Source organism: Artemia sp. Qi Xiang Cuo, chromosome 12, assembly GCF_049724085.1.
Source record: "Artemia sp. Qi Xiang Cuo chromosome 12, ASM4972408v1, whole genome shotgun sequence".
Taxonomy (NCBI): Eukaryota; Metazoa; Arthropoda; class Branchiopoda; order Anostraca; family Artemiidae; genus Artemia; species Artemia sp. Qi Xiang Cuo.
The window spans coordinates 20728047-20749743 of NC_142805.1; the positions used below are offsets into that span (position 1 = coordinate 20728047).

The 21697-nt window shown below is 35.5% G+C and overlaps 1 protein-coding gene and 1 long non-coding RNA gene across 6 annotated transcripts in view; one reads left to right on the forward strand and one right to left on the reverse strand.

The window, feature by feature from the left end:
* Positions 1 to 21697, reverse strand: part of TfAP-2 (transcription factor AP-2) — a 193631-nt gene that overhangs the window by 72000 nt on the left and 99934 nt on the right. For 3 of the 5 annotated variants that reach the window (XM_089097488.1, XM_089097486.1, XM_089097487.1), the window contains exon 2: positions 1832 to 1978. The exons of 1 other annotated variant lie outside the window; for it this stretch is intronic. In XM_089097488.1, coding sequence (XP_088953614.1) covers positions 1832 to 1978 — 147 coding nt within the window. Of the gene's footprint in view, positions 1 to 1831; positions 1979 to 16810; positions 16971 to 21697 lie in introns of those variants that run through there. One more of the 5 variants, XM_089097489.1, reaches the window with a different exon arrangement.
* Positions 19126 to 21697, forward strand: part of LOC148945886 (uncharacterized) — a 44572-nt gene continuing 42000 nt past the window's right edge. Inside the window, exon 1 of the long non-coding RNA XR_016142494.1 lies at positions 19126 to 19225. This is a non-coding gene — a long non-coding RNA (uncharacterized LOC148945886). The remainder of the gene's footprint in view (positions 19226 to 21697) is intronic.

Genomic DNA, 21697 nt, shown 5'->3' on the forward strand with positions numbered 1-21697 from the left:
ACAAGGAACTACTACAGGAAACCAGACAAACGGGTATTGGCTAGATAAATGGATGGCAAAGCGTGATTTAAAATCGCGTTTACAATATTTAAACTGTTGTTTTTTGTGGTTTAGGGGGAAGAATTTACCTAGGTTATGTTACCTATTTAAAATATGCTATGCCTTACCTCCCACCCCCAATGTGTAAATATATAGCCCAAATTTGTTTCTAAACTACGATATATTCATGCTATTTTATTTTATTTCATTAGCATTAACAAAACTTTCGTGGGTACCGTATAATGCACAAGTACCTGTATTTGTTTGTTTAATTTAACAAAACCCTTATTAAGTTAAAAAAAAACTTTTCCTCGCGGACTTTTCCGCATGGCACTATCTAATAGGAATTCATTGCCTTAGCGAAGACTAAACCCCTTCTCCCATATGGTTTGAAGTTGCAGTCACAATGAGCCTCGTTAACTTTTAGTGATATTAATCAGAGCCCCCTTCCCATCTGAAATTCTTATTATATTCCCAATTTCCCATAAACATCCCTGGAATGGGCAAGGAAGTTTGTGTGGTTGCTCGCTTTTTACAATAAATCTTCCCTTGTGACTTTACAAAAGAACTTTGATATTATCGTTTTTATGTCTGTTTCAATGCGGTAAAAACATTTTGAGACAGATAATTCTTTCTCGTATAAACTTTTTTTCAGAAAAAAAACTGTCTTCACAATCAGGAAATCAACACAACTTTACGTCTCGTTTTATTATAAAGACACTATGGAACCTTGACAGGTGTTCTAAATATAACACAGCGTAGGTAGGTACCCCCCCCCCAGAAACTCTAGATTTTCACGTTTTGTCCAGTAATCCCCAATGTTGTTCATAAAATTTATCTTTTTTTGTTCTAGTGCCCACGAAAGCCTACTACATAATCATTACTGATGCAAAACAACATTTAGATATGTCCAACTCTTTTCTACCACTCCATTCTTTTTTCATTTACATTTTATAAAACAAAATCTAACTGATAGAAAGGCTAAAGTGTTGAAAATTAGTCTCACAACAAAGGGTTGTTCCTTCTCTTTGAAGCCTTACATGACCCAATAGAACCTAGACAACATTTTAACCCTTTCTTCATCAGACTTGAGCAGTAACCCCCATCGACAACAAAAACAGCAATTAACTCGCACTTCAAAAGGGAAAGACAGAACATCAAAAATCCAATCTGATTCTGTTTCCTTTTATCAATTTGGAGTGAGAAACCCATGAAGTCATTTAGGCAAGTGTCAATTTCGGTCTTTCTTTATATTTTTGTACTGACCGAAGGTCTGCGCACTGTCTATCGTTGACCGACCAAAGACAAAGGGCAATCTCTACAAATAAAAATACTTTCGAGTCCAAATCAACATCTTTCATCTGCATTTAAGGTCCGTATCTAGAATTTTTTCGGCTGGGGGGGGGGGGGGGGGGGGAAAAAAAGTCAAAAATGTGTTTATGTTCTTTTTTTTACGTTTTTACGAGTCGGACAAACATTCGGGGGAAGGGGAGATTCAAATATCCCTACCCCCCCACCCTCACCTGGATACGGCCTTGTCTTCATGACATATTTTGAGCCCAATCACCGGGTAGGTTGTTCGGAATTGTCTTGGGGAAGCTAATCCCTATCCCGCCCGTTTGCAATTTTACTCTTTTTTGTTAGGTCTCAAATGGGAGACTCGAAATATGAAAATTATTATAAAACTAGCTCAATCTCTGCACTATCAGCTCCTCGTTTGCTCTTTTACACATAAGAAATACAAAAGAAAAACATTCCTTCCGAAAACTGTAACAAATAAAGATTTTTTTACCTGGTTTTGTGAAAAAGGTGGTGGGAAATAAGGTGGCTGAAAATCAGCATTAGGTGTATGTGATAAGCCTGCTCCACCAGCAGACGTAGCACCACCGCCAATACTTGTAATTTGACCAATTGAACCACCATGTCCTGATACCCGCTCCTAAAATGTGAAAATGGTGCTATTAAAAAAAAATACACACACACACACAAAAAAAACATGAAATCTAAGAACGGTAGCCAAACCAACAGGAAAAAAAGGACATAAAACATATTAAAAATAACTATAAAAGGGCATTAGGGTCCCATAGAGTATAAATTAGATTCAGTTGTATGAATACAAGAATATAGATATTACATCTTCATATTATTCATTAATGAATATATAAATGTTTATATATTATATAAAAAAAGAACAAAAGTTATAAAAAAGAAAGAACAAAAGAATGACTATACTATAAAAATTTGGAGCAAAATATTCACAGCTTTGGAGGCATTTGGTATATTCCATTCGTAATCTATACTACTAAAAACAGAGCTATTTCTAAGCTTAAAGTCTTATTCATGAGAAAAATAAATATATTTGACAGAGAAGAATACAGATATTTTATTCCAGGCTGTTTACCGAGCGTTGTCAGTTATTCATTTGATGAATTTCTTTTACCGTTAGAAGGCTAGTACGTCTACACCTATTACTCTCTTGATTTCCTCCTTCCTATAATTTTCGCCTTTTACTATTCGAAAAGGCCCATGACCAGACAGCACAGTTTATATAATTATATAATTAATATATTCTGTCTACTGTGGTGTGGAGAGTGCGCTGTCCTTCCATCACATGAGATCAAATAATCTCCAAGAGATGAGCGACAACTAAGACAGGGATAGGCAAGTTAAAAAAAACGTATGCTTTATACTTTTCCCTAATGAGTATGCCTAATCAGTAACGGTTTAGGCATAGTCATCAGTAACAGTCTCAGTTAACAGTAAACTGAGAGGGGGGAAGGTATACAAAACTGTAATTGCGACATTTTTTTGTCAATTAAAGTACCGTAATAGGAGTGTAAAAATATAAAATAAAAGGAATTGAATGTCAGAAAAACGTGAGGGGGGGGGGGGATAGCTGCCCTTGTCTAGGCCTAAAACGGCCAATGTGCCTGCTTATATGGCGGTTTGCCATATTAGGCCTATATATTAGCTTAGTCAACACTGACCTCAATTCTGGGAATTATTTTGGCTATGGTAGACTAGAGACAAAAAAATTTGGCTTCGGAGCGGGATTATCTCTTATCAAGCAATAAGTGGAAATTTTTTATATCTTAAAAAATTGACAAATTTAAAGCATTAAGGACATCAAAAAAATATACCCACTTCTCCCCCCGCTGATTTATCTTATGTCTATTCATATCTGAAAACCGTGATTTTCTAGGATTTTTCTTTTGGTTATTTCAAAAAGATTCGTAAAGAATAAAAAACGGCAATATTCCCAGCCAATGAAAATGAAAAAAACATCGCAAATATTTTGGCCAAGATCTCCCCTCAGCCGTCCTCAGTACAAAAACAAAAACAAACAGTCAAAAAAGATCGCTAAAATAAATAAAAACGAAGCATAAAAAACACAAACACTAAAATAAAAGAAGACCCTATGCCCTGTGGGTCACTGAATAAAAATTCCGCCATTAAATGACAGTTCAAGATGCTAAGTCTGAGTTCATTTTATTCAATGATTATTAAAAGCTAATCCGCTCACCAGGTCTGGTATCATGTAAAAACAAATAGAAATTAAATAAAATAATAAGTTTTCTCGGTAAATTTCGGGTAGTTTCAATTACTGACCTACGAATAAGGTGAACATACCACTCGATGCCTTTATTATGCTCTTCCCGAATATAATAATCGCTTTACGCTGATTTTCAATTCTAAGCCCATTCCAGACCCGTACAGATGATACTTTTTTCTCTTATTTTGGGCTATATCGATAAAAAAAACAATTCTTACTTCATTATCTGAAGAATAATTGTAGTTAACACATTCCAACTACAGATCCACTATACTTTACCCCCCTCCCTCCTACACCCCCAGACCAGAACATAACTTGCACTTTACTGAGAAAATACATTTTAAATGTTTTCACTTTTTTTACTTCAATAAATAAAAATTATTAAAACTTTAAGGAATAAATATCAGTATATTTATATTACAACTGACTATCCAGGGTCATTTTTTATTTCGGTAAAGTGTAAATTATTTTCTAATCTTGAGAAGGCATGGGGGTTGTCAGCCCTACTCATGTTAATTTTCGCTCGTTTTGAGGTTGACTCAGTCATTTATTGCAATTTCTGCTCGTTTTGACTTTCATTTATTTATCGATGGTGATTTGTTGCAATTTCACGCTTGGAAGATTATTTGACTTTATTTCTGTTCATTATTTTTAATGCAGCTCTTTACTTTTCTTTGAAAAATTTGTTTTGTGGAAAAAGTTTTTTTTAATTAATCTCAATTAAGGGCTTTTTTGTGTATATATTTCTCAATTTTGACTGCCTCTGAAAACTTGCACAAGACCTTCAACGGAGGCAATAATCGAGGTGTTTTTGAACAAAATGAAGTAGTGCGGGTTACCCTACATATTGGGGATAGGCGGAATTAAAATTACCGGGGATTTGGTGTAGCTTCATGGCTTTGTCCATTGAAGATTTGTGTTCCAACTACCTCTATTTCAGTTGCTGGTGGTTCCTTCCAATACAAAAGAAACCGTAAGAACAGGAGATCCTGTCAACACTGCACCCGAAGGATTGGGCTGGTTTTAACTTTGCCACAGTTGAAAAAGGTACGTGTTTTATTTGAATTTTTGAATGGAAAGTTAAGGTTATGTCTTTTCAAATTTTTTCTCAATTGGTCACCCAATTTGGGAATATAAGGTCAACTTGTATTTTTTTTTTTTTTGCCTACTAATGGGACGCTTTCGAGTGGAGATTGTGCTGTGGTAATATCTTTTACTGCTATTTTTAGCCATTCACGTCACCTAGTAATAACTATTAAGTATTTAATTATTTATGTTGTTTCGAAATTATCGAGTTTCTACTGCAGCACCACATTTTCGTAAGAGTTGTCATATCAAAATATGAAAATAAGTGAATAGAACTATCTAGCTAAACTTGACAACGCCTTTAGTCCGTTAAAATTTGAAGATTAACAATCGATTGATTCCCAAAGAAAAATACTCTTTAAAACGAAAGCTGCAGCTTCTTAACTCTTTTATGTCAAATTTCTTATCTTACTTTTTGCTAATTTTTTATCCACACTTCTTTTTCTTTGCACCCGCGACTGCCAAGAACTGCATATGAAAACCTTTTCATTTAAACTTAAATATGCAATTTTTCTAATTTTTAAGATGTAGTTGTGCGAAGTTTCCACTTAACCAATTCAAACAATCAAGTTTTAATTTCACTGTCCTTGGTACTTTTAAACTAAAAATCCTCTAAAAGCTATTACCTCCTCCCTCCACTTCATTAAAAAGCTTTCTTCTTGGAGAAGTTTCCGCGGTTGTCGTTGTCCCTGTTGTAATCTTTTCTTGTGTGAATGCCCTTTTGTTCGTGTTCAGGGTTACTACTTCAAAACAATAAAAGAACACTCTTCAAAAAATTAATAAAGAAAATTATACTCTTCAAAAATAAAAGAGGAAACAATCGAAATGTGCAATGGCCTCTGCTATAGTAAACACAACTAAACACAAGTGTGTGTTGGCCACATTTATCTACACAAGTAAACACATTTTAAAGTGTTTTAAAGTGTATTTTTCTTTGGGAATCAATCGATTGTTAATCTTCAAATTTTAACGGACTAAAGGCGTTGTGTTTACACAAGTAAACACAACTTTTTAGAGTAATTGTGGTGTGGAAATACACGTGGATATAACTAAAACTGACACAAAGTGCTAATTTTCGTAAGCTACGATTATAAGTATAAGCTACGATTCTCAGCAGAAGTTAACTGGCTCAGAGTCTTAATTAATTAACTAGCCCAGAGCTAAAATAATTTGAAAAAGAAAGAAAGATAAACAATAGGGAAAAACCGTGACCACACTGTCTATAATAAATTAATCGATCATTTTCTGCACAATTAGCGATCTTGATTCTTTTAAAATCCTCTTTCAACCAAATTTCCTGGTGGTAACTACGATATCCCTGCAGGAGGATACCTCAAGTACTTCTCCAAGAAGCTGGGACAATTATACAGTTTGGGTTTTTTAGCTAGTATAATTCAAAAGGACCACCGGTTGATTATTTTCCGGGAAAGGACCTGAAATGCAAAAAAGTGCATTTTTAGGCCATAATTTTCTGATTTTGATCCAGATCAATCGCTTGGATTGAATTATCTCGCCTCACCTTTATCGGCTCGTATATATCTTGCTAGCCTAAATAAAATTACAGAAAATCATCCTAAAGTGAATGTAAAAGGAAATACAAAGCTCTGATACAGCATTTCAAAAGACGTTATGTTGATTAACATAAATTTTACAGAAGAGAAAAACTCAAGTTTTATAAAAAAAAACTTAGTTTTTTTCACTTTTCTAAAAACTAAAAAATTAAAAACAAAACTTTTTTTGTTTCTCAGTTGATATTAGTTTTTTGAATGAAGAAGATTTTAATTGTCTTGGAAGAGGACAAAAACTATAAATTTTATTTTTGAAGTGGTGGCATGATTGTCTGTTAGCAAGGTTAGAAAGGGCGTTTGTCTACAAAAAGTTCTTAATTTTATAGGATTTGATAAATGTGGCCAAAAAATATTTTTCAAACCCCGATCCCCTCCCTCCAAAAAAAAAAATTGACGGTCGTCCAACGGAAAAGTTTTTCTGGTACACATGAATGGTGAGAACACTTCAGGATCCTTCTATCACACCAATTAATGAGACATTTTGGTGGTGCCATGGGGGATTGCATCCTACCCCCCCCCCCCTGAATCAAAGCTTTTAGCAAGTAAAACTATGAAGTGCGCAATTGGAGTGATTTAAAGCTGAAAGTTCATAGTCATGTTGTAAGTTAGGAGTAGTAATTAAGCAACGCTACTTTATCAGGAGTCACTCTTAATGAAGCAATCAACAGCATTGTAATTGATGGTGATGAAAACAGTTTTGAAAACAAAGCGGCGTGCCCTTTTTAAACAAAATGTCTTTCCCAAGACACTTTGCATAAATAAATGATACACTTGTTTGAAACCTATGTGATAAGTTAAGATAGATTAGCAAAATTTAATGTATGCCTATAGAGAATATGCAACTTTTATTTGTCGCAGGACAATAATAATTACTATTTACTATTAAATATACTAAAATAGCCTACATATGCAGGAGTTGACCACTTTTACAAATAGTGTGCATCAAGTGTTGTTCACCTTGCGTGGTTGAAATGTGCCACGCGTGGCAGAAAAAAAGCCACGTCCTAAGATTCATATCAGATGACCGAAAGTCGCCAACCCTCAAATATATGTACGCCCCCTTCGATTAAAAGCATTCTACAGATTGAAATCAAGCAAAGCTCACAATTCAAATTTTCACCTGAAGCTGACTCTCACTCTAAAACAGTAATGACAGGAAGATTCTCATGGAAAGAAATAGCTCACTTCAGGAACATACACAGAGGGAGGGGGGTTCAGACCAAAATCTTAAGAGTTTCGAGGGAGAACCAAATCAAACAGTTCGTGGTAACGAACTGTAAGTAAGGAGCGACCCGGCTCAATGGTAACCGAAACTCTAGAAAACGGGTTTTTGATACCAATAGATATATCAAAAGAATCAGATTTCAATGCTGATTTCAAATATATAACTTTCATCAAGTTTAGTGCTACCCATCAAAAGTTACGCGCCTGAGAAAATTTGGCTGAATTTGGAAAAAAGGGGGAAAGACCCCCTAAAAGTTATAGAACCTTAATGAAAATCACACCATCATATTCAGCGTATCAGATAACCCTACGGTAGTGGTTTCAAGCTCTTATCTAAAAAAATGTGGAATTTTGCATTTTTTGCCATAAGAAATATAACGGATGCGTGTTTATTTTTTTTATTTTTATTTTTATTTTTTTCAGTGGCGTTCGTTTGGACCCATTAGTGCGATAAAATAGGGAGTCGGCGAATTTGAACGGAAATATAAAGTTCTAGTGCCCTTTTTAAGTGACCAAAAAAATTAGAGGGCAACTAGACCCCCTCCCACGCTTATTTTTTTCCCAAAGTCACCCGATCAAAATTTGGAGATAGCCATTTTGTTCAACATGGTCGAAAATATGATAAAAATGTCTTTTATGATGACTTAGTCCTCCAAAGTCTCCGGCGGGAGGGCTGAAAGATATGAACTTTACTCAATGTTAACATATAGTCTTGGTTATTGGGAAGTATACAGACTTTGTCAGAGGAGATTTTTTCTGGTCGGGGGGGGCAGGCGAGGGTCGGGGGCTATATGGAAGGATCTTTCCATGAAGGAAGTTTTCATGGGGGAAGGGAAATTGCCATGAAGGGGGTGCCGGACTTGCCAGCATTATTTATTGGTTATTGGGAAGTATACAACCATTTTCAGGAAGGATTTTTTCTGGGGGGGGGCTAGAGGAGGGGAGTACTCTGGAGAATCTTTCCGTGGAGGATGTTTCTTTGGGGTAAGGGACATTTCTATGAAGGGGCGCCGGATTTCCAAGCATTATTTAAAAAACGATCAGAAATTAAATAAGAAAAAAACAAGTTTTTTCAACTGAAATGTAAGAAGGAATATTAGAACTTAAAACGAACAGAAATTATAACGTATGTGAGGGGGTTCTCCCCCAAGTCAATACCTCGCTCTTTACGCAACAGTTTTTTTTAGTGATTTCAAAAGAGCTATCTATTATAATTAAACGGCATTTGTTATTCTGGGGTTTTTGAATAAAATTTTTTTTTAAATTTTAACGTAAAGTGGGTGGTTTTGACTATGGGTATAACCCCTTCATATACGTAATAACATATACGTAATAAAAAAAAACAATAAAAAAACAAGCGATACGGCTCAATAGTAATCGAAACTTTTAAAAACGAAATTTTGATGTCAATAAATGTATCAAAAGAATGTGTTTATAATGCTGATCCTAAATATATAAATTTTATTAAGTTTAGTATTACTCATCAAAGGCTACGAGCCTGAGAAAATTTACTCGATTTTTTAAAGAGGGGGAAACATCCCCTACAAGTGAAAGAATTTTAATGAAAATCATACCGTCATATTCAGCGTATCAGAAAACCCTATTACATAGGTTTCAAGCTCATATCTGCAAAAATCTGCAACTTTGTATTTTTTGCCAGAAGAAAAATATACGAATATAGAAGTTAGTTACTTAAGTTAATTTGTAAAGACATCCATTTAGCAAAAGAAAAGTAAAATTTTTATGCAAATAAAAGCTGCATTAACTAAAAAACGATCAGAAATTAAATAAAAAAAACAAGTTTTTTAAACTGAAAGTAAGGAGCGACATTAAAACTTAAAACGAACAGAAATTATTCCGTATATGAAAGGGGCTGTCCCCTCCTCAACGCCTCGCTCTTTACGCTAAAGTTTTTTATTGTTTTAAAAAATAGAGTTGTGAGAAAGTCAAACTTTTTATTGTTTTAAAAAATAAAGTTGTGAGACAGAGTCAAACTTTAGCGCAAAGAGCGAGGCGTTGAGGAGGGGACAGCCCCTTTCATATACGGAATAATTTCTGTTCGTTTTAAGTTTTAATGTCGCTCCTTACTTTCAGTTTAAAAAACTTGTTTTTTTTATTTAATTTACTTGATAAGATCAAGGTAATTCACCTGCTTTTTGTATCTGATTTCAAACCTTGGCCTCCCTCACCCCAGTTCTCCTTAGCTTTGTCAATTTTCACAGACATAATGGGTTTATGGCCTAATGTGATTGCCCTTTTAGAACTCCGACCTAACTGATCATTTTGGAACAGGCTATGTTCATCAAAGTTTTTCATTACAGAAAAAAAGCTAGACATTTCAGAAGCACTACCACTCTTTTAGATTTTTCCGAAGTTTTTGAGATTTCAGTCCTCAGCTTGGGATCTTGTGAAAAGTGTAAATGTTATCGCGAAGGTCCGAAATCGATGAATGTCGACGTTTACCGGTGAATGTCAAAAATACCTTTTTTCTCTCCTTGGATTTAGTCAGCGTTGCCAGTCAACTCTTTCAGTTAACTGGCAACTCTTTCGTTGTCAGTCCTAAACTAAGATAACCTAACTTTAACTTTTACCATCATAGCTCGGATAAGACTGAAAAGGCTATTCGCAAAGCTAATTGAATCCAAGCAGAGAAAAAGAAATTTCGGATTACCAGTGAATGTCGACATCAACCAGATTCTAGAAATTCACTGTAACATAAATATTAAATATTACCCTTAAAAAGTATAGCAAGGAAGCACTTTTTTACTATTTAAAAAGTTTATTAAACACATTTTATTATTTTAATATATTGGATTTTGTTTTCTAACCTTGGATATTTTTTTTTCCAGTAAATTTTGGGATATGGCTAAATTCTCAGCAACAACCCTGCATTATATGAATTGAAACAATAAAAAACGAAACCATAGAATTAAACACAAACATAAATTTCTTGAGGTAGGTTATATGTAATATAAGTAATACTTGGAGAGCTAGCGAAAAATACTCACCAATTTCGGTGAACAAGGTAATAGAATAAATATTGTCAACCAATATACTATCTAACATTAATTATGTTAGTTGTATATGTTAGTTATATAATAATAAGGGTTTTAATGCCTAAAGACCTAAACTTTTACTAAATTACCTATGTTTTTTAAAGTATAGTCTACTGATTAGAATAATGGAAATTAGTTTACATCAAAGTATAAACATCTACTGAACAAGTAACAGTCAAAACTCTCCAAAAGTGACCCCGCGCACCTCAGCGCCACTAGAGGGTAAATGTTGTACTACTTAACCGCTCCGAGCCAATAAATTAAATTTAATACAGCTTTTACGGAACAAGTATAATCACCTACGGAACTTGTGATTTATTCGCCAGGTTCGCATAGGTATGGAATCGTCTCCGGAGACGCGGACAAAGGGTCACTTTTTTTGTGTGGAGAGGATAGGTATTGTCAGTACTTGTTCAGTATGTGTTTTTACTTTGGTTTATATCAAAGTATAAATACATACTGACAAAACTCTCCAAAAGTGACCCCGCGTACCTCAGCGCCTCTAGAGGGTAAATGTTGTACTACTTAATCGCTCCGAGCCAATAAATTAAATTGCGGAATCACCTGCGGAACTTGTGATTTATTCGCCAGGTTCGCATAGTTATGGAATCGTCTCCGGAGACGCGGACGAAGGGTCACTTTTTTTGTGTGGAGAGGATAGGTCTTGTCAGTATGTGTTTATACTTTGGTTTACATGCTACTTGTAACATTGTATAGGCTATATTCATTGCAAAGGTTATATTCAATGGAGGACAAAGGTCTAGCCTTAACAGATAGAGGAGGGAATTAAACAAAATGCTAAAAAGAATCATTTCTAGCCACAAATTGTCAAATATTTTGAAAAAGCGGTGCTTCACTTCAGTCTTAGGCCCATACACCCCCCCCCCCCCACTGTGTGAAATTAAGATTATACATATTCATCAACATGTAAAGTCCCTTTTATCTCGTTATTAAAACGATTTTCCCGCATTTTCCTATGGTTCTCCTATTTTTATCCCCCCCCCCTACCTCTCTTCCCACCATAAATGAATTCTTACATTAGTGTCAAGTTGTGTCCATAATAAGCCATAGATACAACATCTTGACGACAATACACCTTGACAAAAACGAAACAGCTAGATTGCAATTTGAGATTAGAGAAAAAATCCAGGATTCTTGTTTAAGGAGGGGGGGGGGGTAAAACGAACTTCAAAAAACTCATCAAAAGCTTGTTTATATGCATTTGCGTTACGTTTTTACGAGTCGGACAAACATTTCGACGGGGGTTAAACCCCATATACCCCTGGGATACGGCCTTGATATTAGTTCTTGTTTTTATATCTTTGGGAGTTTGGGAGTTTAAAGGGGACTATTTCCGTTTTCCAAAAAGGGGAATTTTAGTTGCCTTAATAAGCGTATAAGGTGTGTTTCAAGCAACGCTAACTTTTGACGGCAATAATTCTTTTAAAGAAGCCCAGGCCCCGTGCCCAGTTAGTTTGTTAGTTAGCTATATTATTGTTTAATGAGCTATATCTTTTCCAACACGGAATAAGGTCAATTAACTCTAAATGGCGTTTTAGCTTTGCAGGGGCGTCGTTTGGGGGTGGCACGGGGGGGGGCAGTTGCCCCGCCCCAATAATGTAGAGAAAAACATATTATACATACCCTGCCCTTTGACTATCTAGATATGGACCCCTCTTGCCCCCCCCCCCCCCCAATAAAAATGCTGGAGATTCGCCCCTGTAGCTTTGTAAGATTAAAGACCCAGAAACCACAACGTTGAGATATGCTTTTTAAATTTAGGAAGTCGTGAAAGCTTAGTCAAAAATCAATGCGGTTATTTGTCAAAGACCACTAAAGCCACTGAGTTCTAAGAAGAAATTACATCTCTTCTAATTTATTCTTACCTATTGGGACCAGGCACAATCGTGGGCGAGAAGAAAAATTCCCAAACTTGATTAAATTTAAAGGGTTTTAAGCGGGATTGCCAGCCACAGATAGTGTATTCGGTTAAGGTTACTTTTTCATAGAAATCGATAGGAAAAAAAGAATTATACCCCTATTCCCTATTCAAAACCCTTCCTTCACAATTGGGTCCCAGTCCATCCCTAATGAGCCAAATATAACCTTAAGATGTACAAAAAAGTTTGCCGTTCTTTTCAGATTGCCTTTATTCGGGTATTGTGAACTAACTATAGACGAAAAATGAGCCAAAAATATCGAGCGGGCGCTAGCTTTCATAAATCACGCACAACAGGTGGCGCGTGTCAAGCGTGGACAAAGTAATTCAAGCGTTGCAGAACTGTGCCAAGCGTTGCAGGGACTGTGCGATGCGTGTTAGACGTAGACATGGTGGAACTGCGCGGTACACGTGGCGCTGCCAGACATACACCAGGTGATAGAAAGTGTAAGGCTCCTCGAAAATGTGACAAAAAAAATTGTATGTAGGCTATAGCTACAACTGGCCCCATTAGGGAGACTGGGGCGCAATTGCAACAGCAGTGACTATTGTATTTGAAAAGAGCTTCGAATGGAGAAGTTACTGGTAGGCTATATTTCTTTGTTTCATATCTATTTTCTGTAGATTAAATAAAAAAAACAAGTTTTTTAAACTGAAAGTAAGGAGCGACATTAAAACTTAAAACGAACAGAAATTATTCTGTTTATGAAAGAGACTGTCCCCTCCTCAACGCCTCGCTCTTTACGCTAAAGTTTTTTATTATTTTAAAAAATAAAGTGGTGAGACAGAGTCAAACTTTAGCGTAAAGAGCGAGGCGTTGAGGAGGGGACAGTCTCTTTCATAAACAGAATAATTTCTGTTCGTTTTAAGTTTTAATGTCGCTCCTTACTTTCAGTTTAAAAAACTTGTTTTTTTTATTTAATTTTTGAACGTTTTTGAATAAATGCAGGTTTTGATCTTGGCTCACCGTACATGAATAACTAAAACAAAATTTTCATATTAATTTACTTTTATTTAGTTAAATGGCTTTCTCAAAACTTGTTTAATTTTATTTACGAACGTTTTTATTAGTAATAAATATACGTAACTTACGAATTAACTTCCGTAACGAACTTCTATATTCATATATTTTTAATACGTTTATTAGGGGGTTCGCCCCCTAGTCAATACCTTGCTCTTTAAGCGAAAGTTCAAATCTTGTTCCAATTCTTTAGAAATGACCGCTTAATCACAAAGGCCGTTAATTAGAATAAATAGCTCTTATGAAAGTACTAAAAAATCTTTGGCTTAAAGAGCGAGGCATTGACTATGGGGTGAACCCATTATATATGTAATATTTTCTGTTCGTTTAAAGTTTCGACGTTGCTGCTGTTGCAGTTGAAATACTTGTTTTTTTATATTAAATTTATGATCTTTTTTTAGATAATGCTGGGAAGTCCGGCGTCCCCTTCCTAGCAATGTCCCTTCCCCCATTAAAACTTCCTTCATGGAAAGATCCTCTCATATAACCCTTGACCCCCCCCCACTACCAGGAAAAATCTCCCCTGAAAACGTCTGTATACTTCCAAATAACCAATACTATATGTTAACATTGGGTAAAGTTCATAACTTTCAGCCCTCCCCCCGGGAACGTCGAGGGATTAAATCATCCTAATAGGCATACTTATAATATTTTCGAACATGCTGAACAAAATGGCTATCTAAAAATTTTGATCAGGTGACTTTGGGAAAAAACTGAGCGTGGGAGGGGGCCTAGTTGCCCTCCATTTTTTTTTGATCACTTAAAAAGGGCACTAAAACTTTCGATTTCCATTCCAATGAGCCCTTCCACGATATTCTAGGACAACTTGGTCGTTACGATTACTCCTGGGGAAAAAAAAAAACAAAACAAATAAACACGCACCCGTGATCTTTCTTCTGGCAAAAAATGCAAAATTCCACATTTTTGTAGATGGGAGCTTGAAACCTCTACAGTAGGGTTCTTAGAGACCCGGAATATAATGGAGTGAATTTCATTCAGGTTATATAGTTTTCAGGGGGTCTTTCTCCCTTTTTTCGAAAATCAGCCAAATTTCCTCAGGCGCCTAACTTTTGATGGGTACGATTAAACTCGATGAAACATCAATATTTAAATTTAAAATTAAAATGTGATTCTTTTGATGCATCTATTGGTATCAAAATTCCGTTTTCTAGAGTTTCGGTTACCATTGAGCCGGGTCGCTCCTTACTTACAGTTCGTTACCACGAACTGTTTGATTAAGTAACCTTAATCTTACATTTGTGCTATTTGTAGAATGTTTTTTTTCGAAATAGTAACTTACGCATCCATCTAAGGAAAGCAGAAGATTTAATCTTCAGTACTTACCGTTAAAACTCTTAAATTTTGAGAAAAAGGTTAACTTTTATATATATATATTTTCAATTTCTCTGCCTTTATTTAGAGCTTCTTTATCAGTTCAGCCCCTCACGCACGAAAAATTTCCTAAGATAAAACTTATTTCGTCTTGTAATTCTTTTACCCGGTTAGAGGGTGAGTTACTCGGGAGAATCTTTCCGTGGAGGATGTTTCTTTGGGGTAAGGGACATTTCTATGAAGGGGGCGCCAGATTTCCAAGCATTATTTAAAAAACGATCAGATTTTAAATTTAAAAAAAACAAGTTCTTTCAACTGAAAGTAAGAAGCAACATTAGAACTTAAAATGAACAGAAATTTTCACGTATATAAGGGGGTTCTCCCCCAAGTCAATACCTCGCTCTTTACGCTAGTTTTTTTTTAGTGCTTTCAAAAGAGCTATCTATTCTAATTAAACGGCCTTTGTGATTCAGGGGTTTGTGTATTAATTTTTTTTTTGACTTTTAACGTAAAGAGTGTGGTATTGACTAAGGGGAGAACCCCATCATATACGTAATAAAAAAAAACAAGCGATACGACTCAATAGTAATCGAAACTTTTAAAAACGGAACTTTGATGTCAATAAATGTATCAAAAGAATGGGCTTATAATGCTGATTCTAAATATATGAATTTTATTAAGTTTAATATTACTCATCAAAGGCTACGAGCCTGAGAAATTTACCTGATTTTTTTTTGTGAAAGAATTTTAATTAAAATCACACCGTCAGATTCAGCGTATCAGAAAACCCTATAACATAGGTTTCAAGCTCATATCTGCAAAAATCTGCAACTTTGTATTTTTTGCCAGAAGAAAAATATACGAATATAGAAGTTCGTTACGTAAGTTAATTTGTAAATTACGTCAGAACCAAATTTAGAGACAGCCATTTAGCAAAAGAAAAGTGAAATTTTTATGCGAATTTTGTTTACTTATTCAATGACGGTGAGCCAAAATAAAAGCTGCATTAACTAAAAAACGATCAGAAATTAAATTAAAAAAAACAAGTTTTTTAAACTGAAAGTAAGGAGCGACAATAAAACTTAAAACGAACAGAAATTATTCCGTACAATAAAAAAACAATAAAACAATAAAGAACCTTAGCGTAAAGAGCGAGACGTTGAGGAGGGGACAGCCCCTTTCATATACGGAATAATTTCTGTTCGTTTTAAGTTTTAATGTCGCTCCTTATTTTCAGTTTAAAAAACTTGTTTTTCTTATTTAATATAGGAAAGGAACAGATCTAATCAAAGAAGAACTCAGCGTCTGGTTAGAGCCACTCGGAATAAGATTTTACTAATACTAAAATTTAACTTTCCACTATCACTATGCATTGTAAAATAAATGAGTTTTATGGCTATATTCCAAGCGACGCTGTCCAAGTGTGGTCGATATAATACATAAGTACCCCCAAACTTATTAGAATTTCTTATTTAAACTATCTTTTTTTTTGTTTATTATAGTCCCCCTAAAAAAGATCATGCGTAAGAGCCTACTAACGTCACCAATTTTTTAGGCAGAGGGGGGGGGGATAAAATAACAAAACAGACATTTCTAGTGATGGAATTCCCATGTATCCATTGTATATTTGAGTGATACCATATCCATAGTATGCTTGTTGCAAAAATGTCTTCTAAAGGAATATTAAAGAGAAAAGACCGTTGACGCAGAGTAGCCAAGGATGTAGGGATCTCTCCCTACCCTCCCGAACTGAAATCATATTGAAATACGTATTTTTGAGCAAATGACGCGATGCAAAAAAAAACACCTCTTACGTACCGAAGCTGAATCCTTGCAAGCCTTTTCAAAGTGAGTTTATTAGTGATTATTAAACGTATAATAATCCCAGCTCCATCTTTTATTGTTCTTAAAAGTACCTCTTATACTTTCAAACCTTCTTTACTTTTTTTTGGAAGGGTTCAAAGGGAACTAATTTGCGAGGGCAAAGCTTACCAAAGCAGGTTGATTTCGACCCCATTGATCCGTTCTATCCAGGTAGCGTCTGTCACAATCAAATAGCATTTTTACTTTTGTTAAGTCAGCTCTTTAACCCCACTTGAACACCACCACCTAATTTACCTCCATTAGTGTGGACATAATTCCAAACTCAAATCCAACACTGAGATTGTACACAGGATTGGGACTGGAGGGTAAATTTACACCTGTATCTGTAATACCGAAACGCCGAAAGCCCCTCCTACTATAAAACATTTTTCGGCCTTAGGCTGAGACTGTCGACTCCTCCCATCTGTACCGAAATCCCTCCAATAGTTTCCTTTTTAACTAATAAAAAATCAATAAATCCAGTTAATTTGTATTGCAATTTAACTAATGCGTCTTTCTTACTTGTCAATTCACTTATATTAATCTAAAAGATGATTAATCAAAGTCGTTGGATTCAAAAATTTTCAATGATGTGAATTTATTAGATAGAATGATATGATGATCAAATAAAGAATCCATCAAATTGGGGGATATGACAAATATCAGGTGATACAGAAATTCCGCAACAAATCAGTGTAAGCCGACAGATGGCCCAAAACCGGAGTAATATGGTAAAATTACAAAATAATTTCCGTTATCGAATAACTTAAGAATACCCTCGTATCAGATACTTGACTAACAAGATACAGTTTCTAGAGACGCCATATGGAGGAGGGCAGTAGCCCCTCCTATGGATAAACAATTCATGAATTACGACATGTTAAAAATGGGTCAAGCTTTTAAATGCGCAGTATAGAAATCAAAACTTTCTAAGGTCTTTTACTTGAGGACGAAGCCAGGGGGAGGGGTAATTTTTTTATACCCCCACCCCCGGAAAAAAAAATCCTGGATACGTCCCTACTTGAGGGAGTCTCTAGGTTCTCGACTTTTTGTGTTTTCTCCACCCAAGCCGTGGCTATTTCCGGCCGAAGCAAAAACTTGACAAAGACACAGGACCACGGAGCGGCAAACAAAATAACTTGGATTATTTCTTGCGTTAGATTCGAATCCTCCAAAGAAGAGAATCAGGCTAATCAGAAAATAAATGTTTTAGAATGAAATAAATTTATTCGTGGTAAGCTACCTTTCTATCTAATCCCGACAATCCAATTCAATAATTATTACGGTTATAAGACTTTGTAAAAATAAAAGAGAGCAAAAAGAAAATAAACAACTAACAGAGAAAAACCTAATAAACAGCACCAATGTCGTGTCCAGGGGAGGGGGTCACCTGGTATTAGTCCCCTCAAAATTTTCGTCAAACTCATACAAAAGGAGCCAAAATACATGTGAACAAATTTTTGCACACAGAAACCTTAGTCACTAGTTTTTTGTACCCCCCCCCCCTTATTGTAGATCCCCCTCCGAATAGAAATGTCTTGCACAGCAGCAGGATGACACCAGCTTTCTCATCTAATAAGCTTTTTTAGGACCATGCCCTTAGATTCCCGAAGATCCCGCAGCCGGCTGGACACTCATGAAGGTTTGTAAATATGCTAATGAAGTAGTTAAGATATTATAGCAATTTAAGTTTGCTTATTTTTGCGGGGAGGGGAGGAAAGAATAATGCTCAAATTAGTATTTTTATGTGTATGATTGATATTGTGTTTAAATGTGTATAGGCCTAACTGATCTATAATGCTACAGCAAGCTTATTATCGGATGACTAGAAACGATTATACAGAGAAACACGAGCGGTTCCCTAAGTCTCTCTTGTGCGCTTCAACGCGTTTCCTTCACAGATCATGACTGGACACTGAGCTTTTATTGCTCACCTGTAAACCAAATGGTCCCTGCTTTAAAGATAAAAAACGACGTTTCTAAGCAAGATTGTAGTGTTGAGTCCTATATAATGATAATTCACTGGCTGCGGTGAAGCACTTAATTCAAGACTTCTCTTCGTAGAGGAAGTGTTTTGATTTTGGAGAGCCAACATAAGATTTAGGCTATGGTTGTGACACAGGCTTGATTTAGGCGCAATGGTTGCCCACTGTGAGGGAGGGCCGACTGTCCCCCATTTGATGTACAACTCAGAGCCCCAAATGCTTCACCATATGTTGCGCAATCCATGCCATACGCAACCACACGTCTACTACGTCGTATTTTTTCCCGACCTGCGCGGCGCACTTCAGTCACGCGTGGCCCCTATCACATGGTCAAATTCTTTTTTCTTTTTCTGCACTAATGCGTCAGTTGGCTATGTCTGTGAGATCACTAAATGTCTCCTTTTTATTAAGGTCTATATTCCCTGAGATAGTGATACTATGTTTTTATTTTCCAGCTTTCCTACGGTTTTAAAATAACAACGAGAGAAGAAAATTTTCCTACTACTTCACAGCTGAGATTCAGTTTTGTCCATCAACCGAACACAATTTTTGAAACTTGGTATGCAAAGTTTTTCATATTAAAAACACATTGATTTTTTTTTGTAATTCGTTGAAAAAAGTACTATCTTCCGAATTTTAGGTCATTCTCTATGAAAAAAAATTTGCAATATTATAATTATTGATCCATCTATCAATAGATTTGAGACTAATGAATTTAATTATATAAGTATATTGCCCTTCGCTGCAAGTGCCGTAAGATTTATTTCTGAAAAATTTGTATCAAAAGCCTAGATGGGCTGAATTCACATTTTCAAGTGAATAGGCACACAAAAAAAATAAAGTCAATATAACAGAACTAGTCAGGAAAACAGAAGAAATTTTTCAACATGTCAAGGAGGTTATAAAAAAATGTTGAAAGTAACTTAAATTCGCAAGATTAAAAGGTAATAACCAAAATAAAACACAAGTAGAGAATTTAATTTCACTATACAAAGCAAAAATTTATAAAAAGAGAGACTAAACAGAAAGCTTTAAATTTGCAAAATAAATATTTAACAATTGGAAGGTAAAATCAGGGTGAGAAGGCATTCATGCCTTCTCAAGCCTTCTCATTCATGCCTTCAAAGGCATTCATGGGTTGTTCAAAGTTGTAGGAGCAGCAGGGTTGTCACAAAATCGCTTGCTATAGATAGAACATATACCTTATTCCCTGTCCGAAAAAAAAAATTGTTTTGGTGTCGTTTGTCGTTTAATCATTCGACTTGTAACAGCAACTAACACAAATCTTTTTTTTAAGTTCAGTTAAATGCCAAGGCGATTTGAACCAGCCTTAACATTTTCTGAGAGTAGATAGGCTTCTGTTTTAACTGCTCTTTATTGATTATTAAATAAAAAAAAAACAAGCTTTTTTAGACTGAAAGTAAGGAGCAACATTAAACTTAAAACGAACAGAAATTATTCCGTATATGATAGGAACTGTCCCCTCCTCAACGTCTCGCTCTTTACGCTAAAGTTTTTTATTGTTTAAAACATAGAGTTGTGAGAAAGAGTCAAACTTTAGCGTAAAGAGCGAGACAAACTTTAGCGCTCTTTCTTTCAGAAATTATTTAGGTGACCAAAAAAATGTAGGGCAACTAGGCCCCCTCCCATGCGCATTTTTTCCCAAAGTCACCCGATCAAAACTTTGATATAGCCATTTTGTTCCGCATGGTCGAAAATATAATAACTATGTCTTTTAGGATAACTTAATCCCCCAAAGTCCCCGGGGGTAGGGCTGAAAGTTATGAACTTTACCCAATGTTTACATATAGTATTGGTTATTGGGAAGTGTACAGATGTTTTCAGGGGGGGATTTTTTCTGGTAGTGGGTGGGTTGGGGGATATGTCGGACGATCTTTCCATGGGGGAAGGGACATTGCTATGAAGGGGGCGCCGGATTTCCCAGCAGTATTTAAAAAACAATCAGAAATTAAATAAAAAAAAAAGTTTTTCAACTGAAAGTAAGGAGCAACATCAAAACTTAAAACGAACAGAAATTATTACGTATATGATTGGGTTCGCCCCCTAGTCAATACCTCGCTCTTTAAGTCAAAGAGTTTTTTTAGTACTTTCATAAGAGCTATTTATTCTAATTAACGGCCTTTGTGATTAAGGGTCATTTTAAAGAATTGGGACAACATTCGAACTTCAGCGTAAAGAGCGAGGAATTGACTAGGGGGCGAGCCCCCTAATATACGTATAAAAAATATATGAATATAGAAGTGTCTTGCGTATGTTAATTCATAAGCTACGTATATTTATTACTAATAAAAACGTTCGTAAATAAAATTAACCATTTTTCGAGAAAGCGATTTAACCAAATAAAAGTAAAATTAATATGCAAGTTTCGTTTTAATTAGACATATCCGGTGAGCCAAAATCAAAACCTGCATTAATTCAAAAATATTCAAAAATTGAATAAAAAAACAATTTTTTTTAGCTGAAAGTAAGGAGCACGTAAAACTTTTAATTTCCGTTCGATTGAGCCCTCCCACGATATTCTAGGACCACTGGGTCGATATGATCACCCATGAAAAAAAAAATAATAATAAACAAATAAACACGCATCCGTGATCTTTCTTCTGGCAAAAAATACAAAATTCCACATTTTTGAAGATAGGAGCTTGAGACCTCTACAGTAGGGTTCTCTGATACGCTGAATCTGATGGTGTGATTTTCCTTAAGGTTCTATAACTTTTGGGGGGTGCTTCCCTCTTTTTTTCGAAAATAAGGCAAATTTTCTCAGGTGCGTAAATTTTGATGGGTAAGACTAAACTTGATGAAACTTATATATTTGAACTCAGCGTTAAAATCTGATTCTTTTGATGTATCTATTGGTATCAAAATTCCGTTTTTTAAAGTTTCGGTTACTACTGAGTCGGGTCGCTCCTTACAGTTCGTTACCACGAACTGTTTGATAGAATGGGCTTGTCTATTTGCAGGGTAAAGACTATTCAATTACTGTCACGGACAAGTAGCAACATAGCCACCA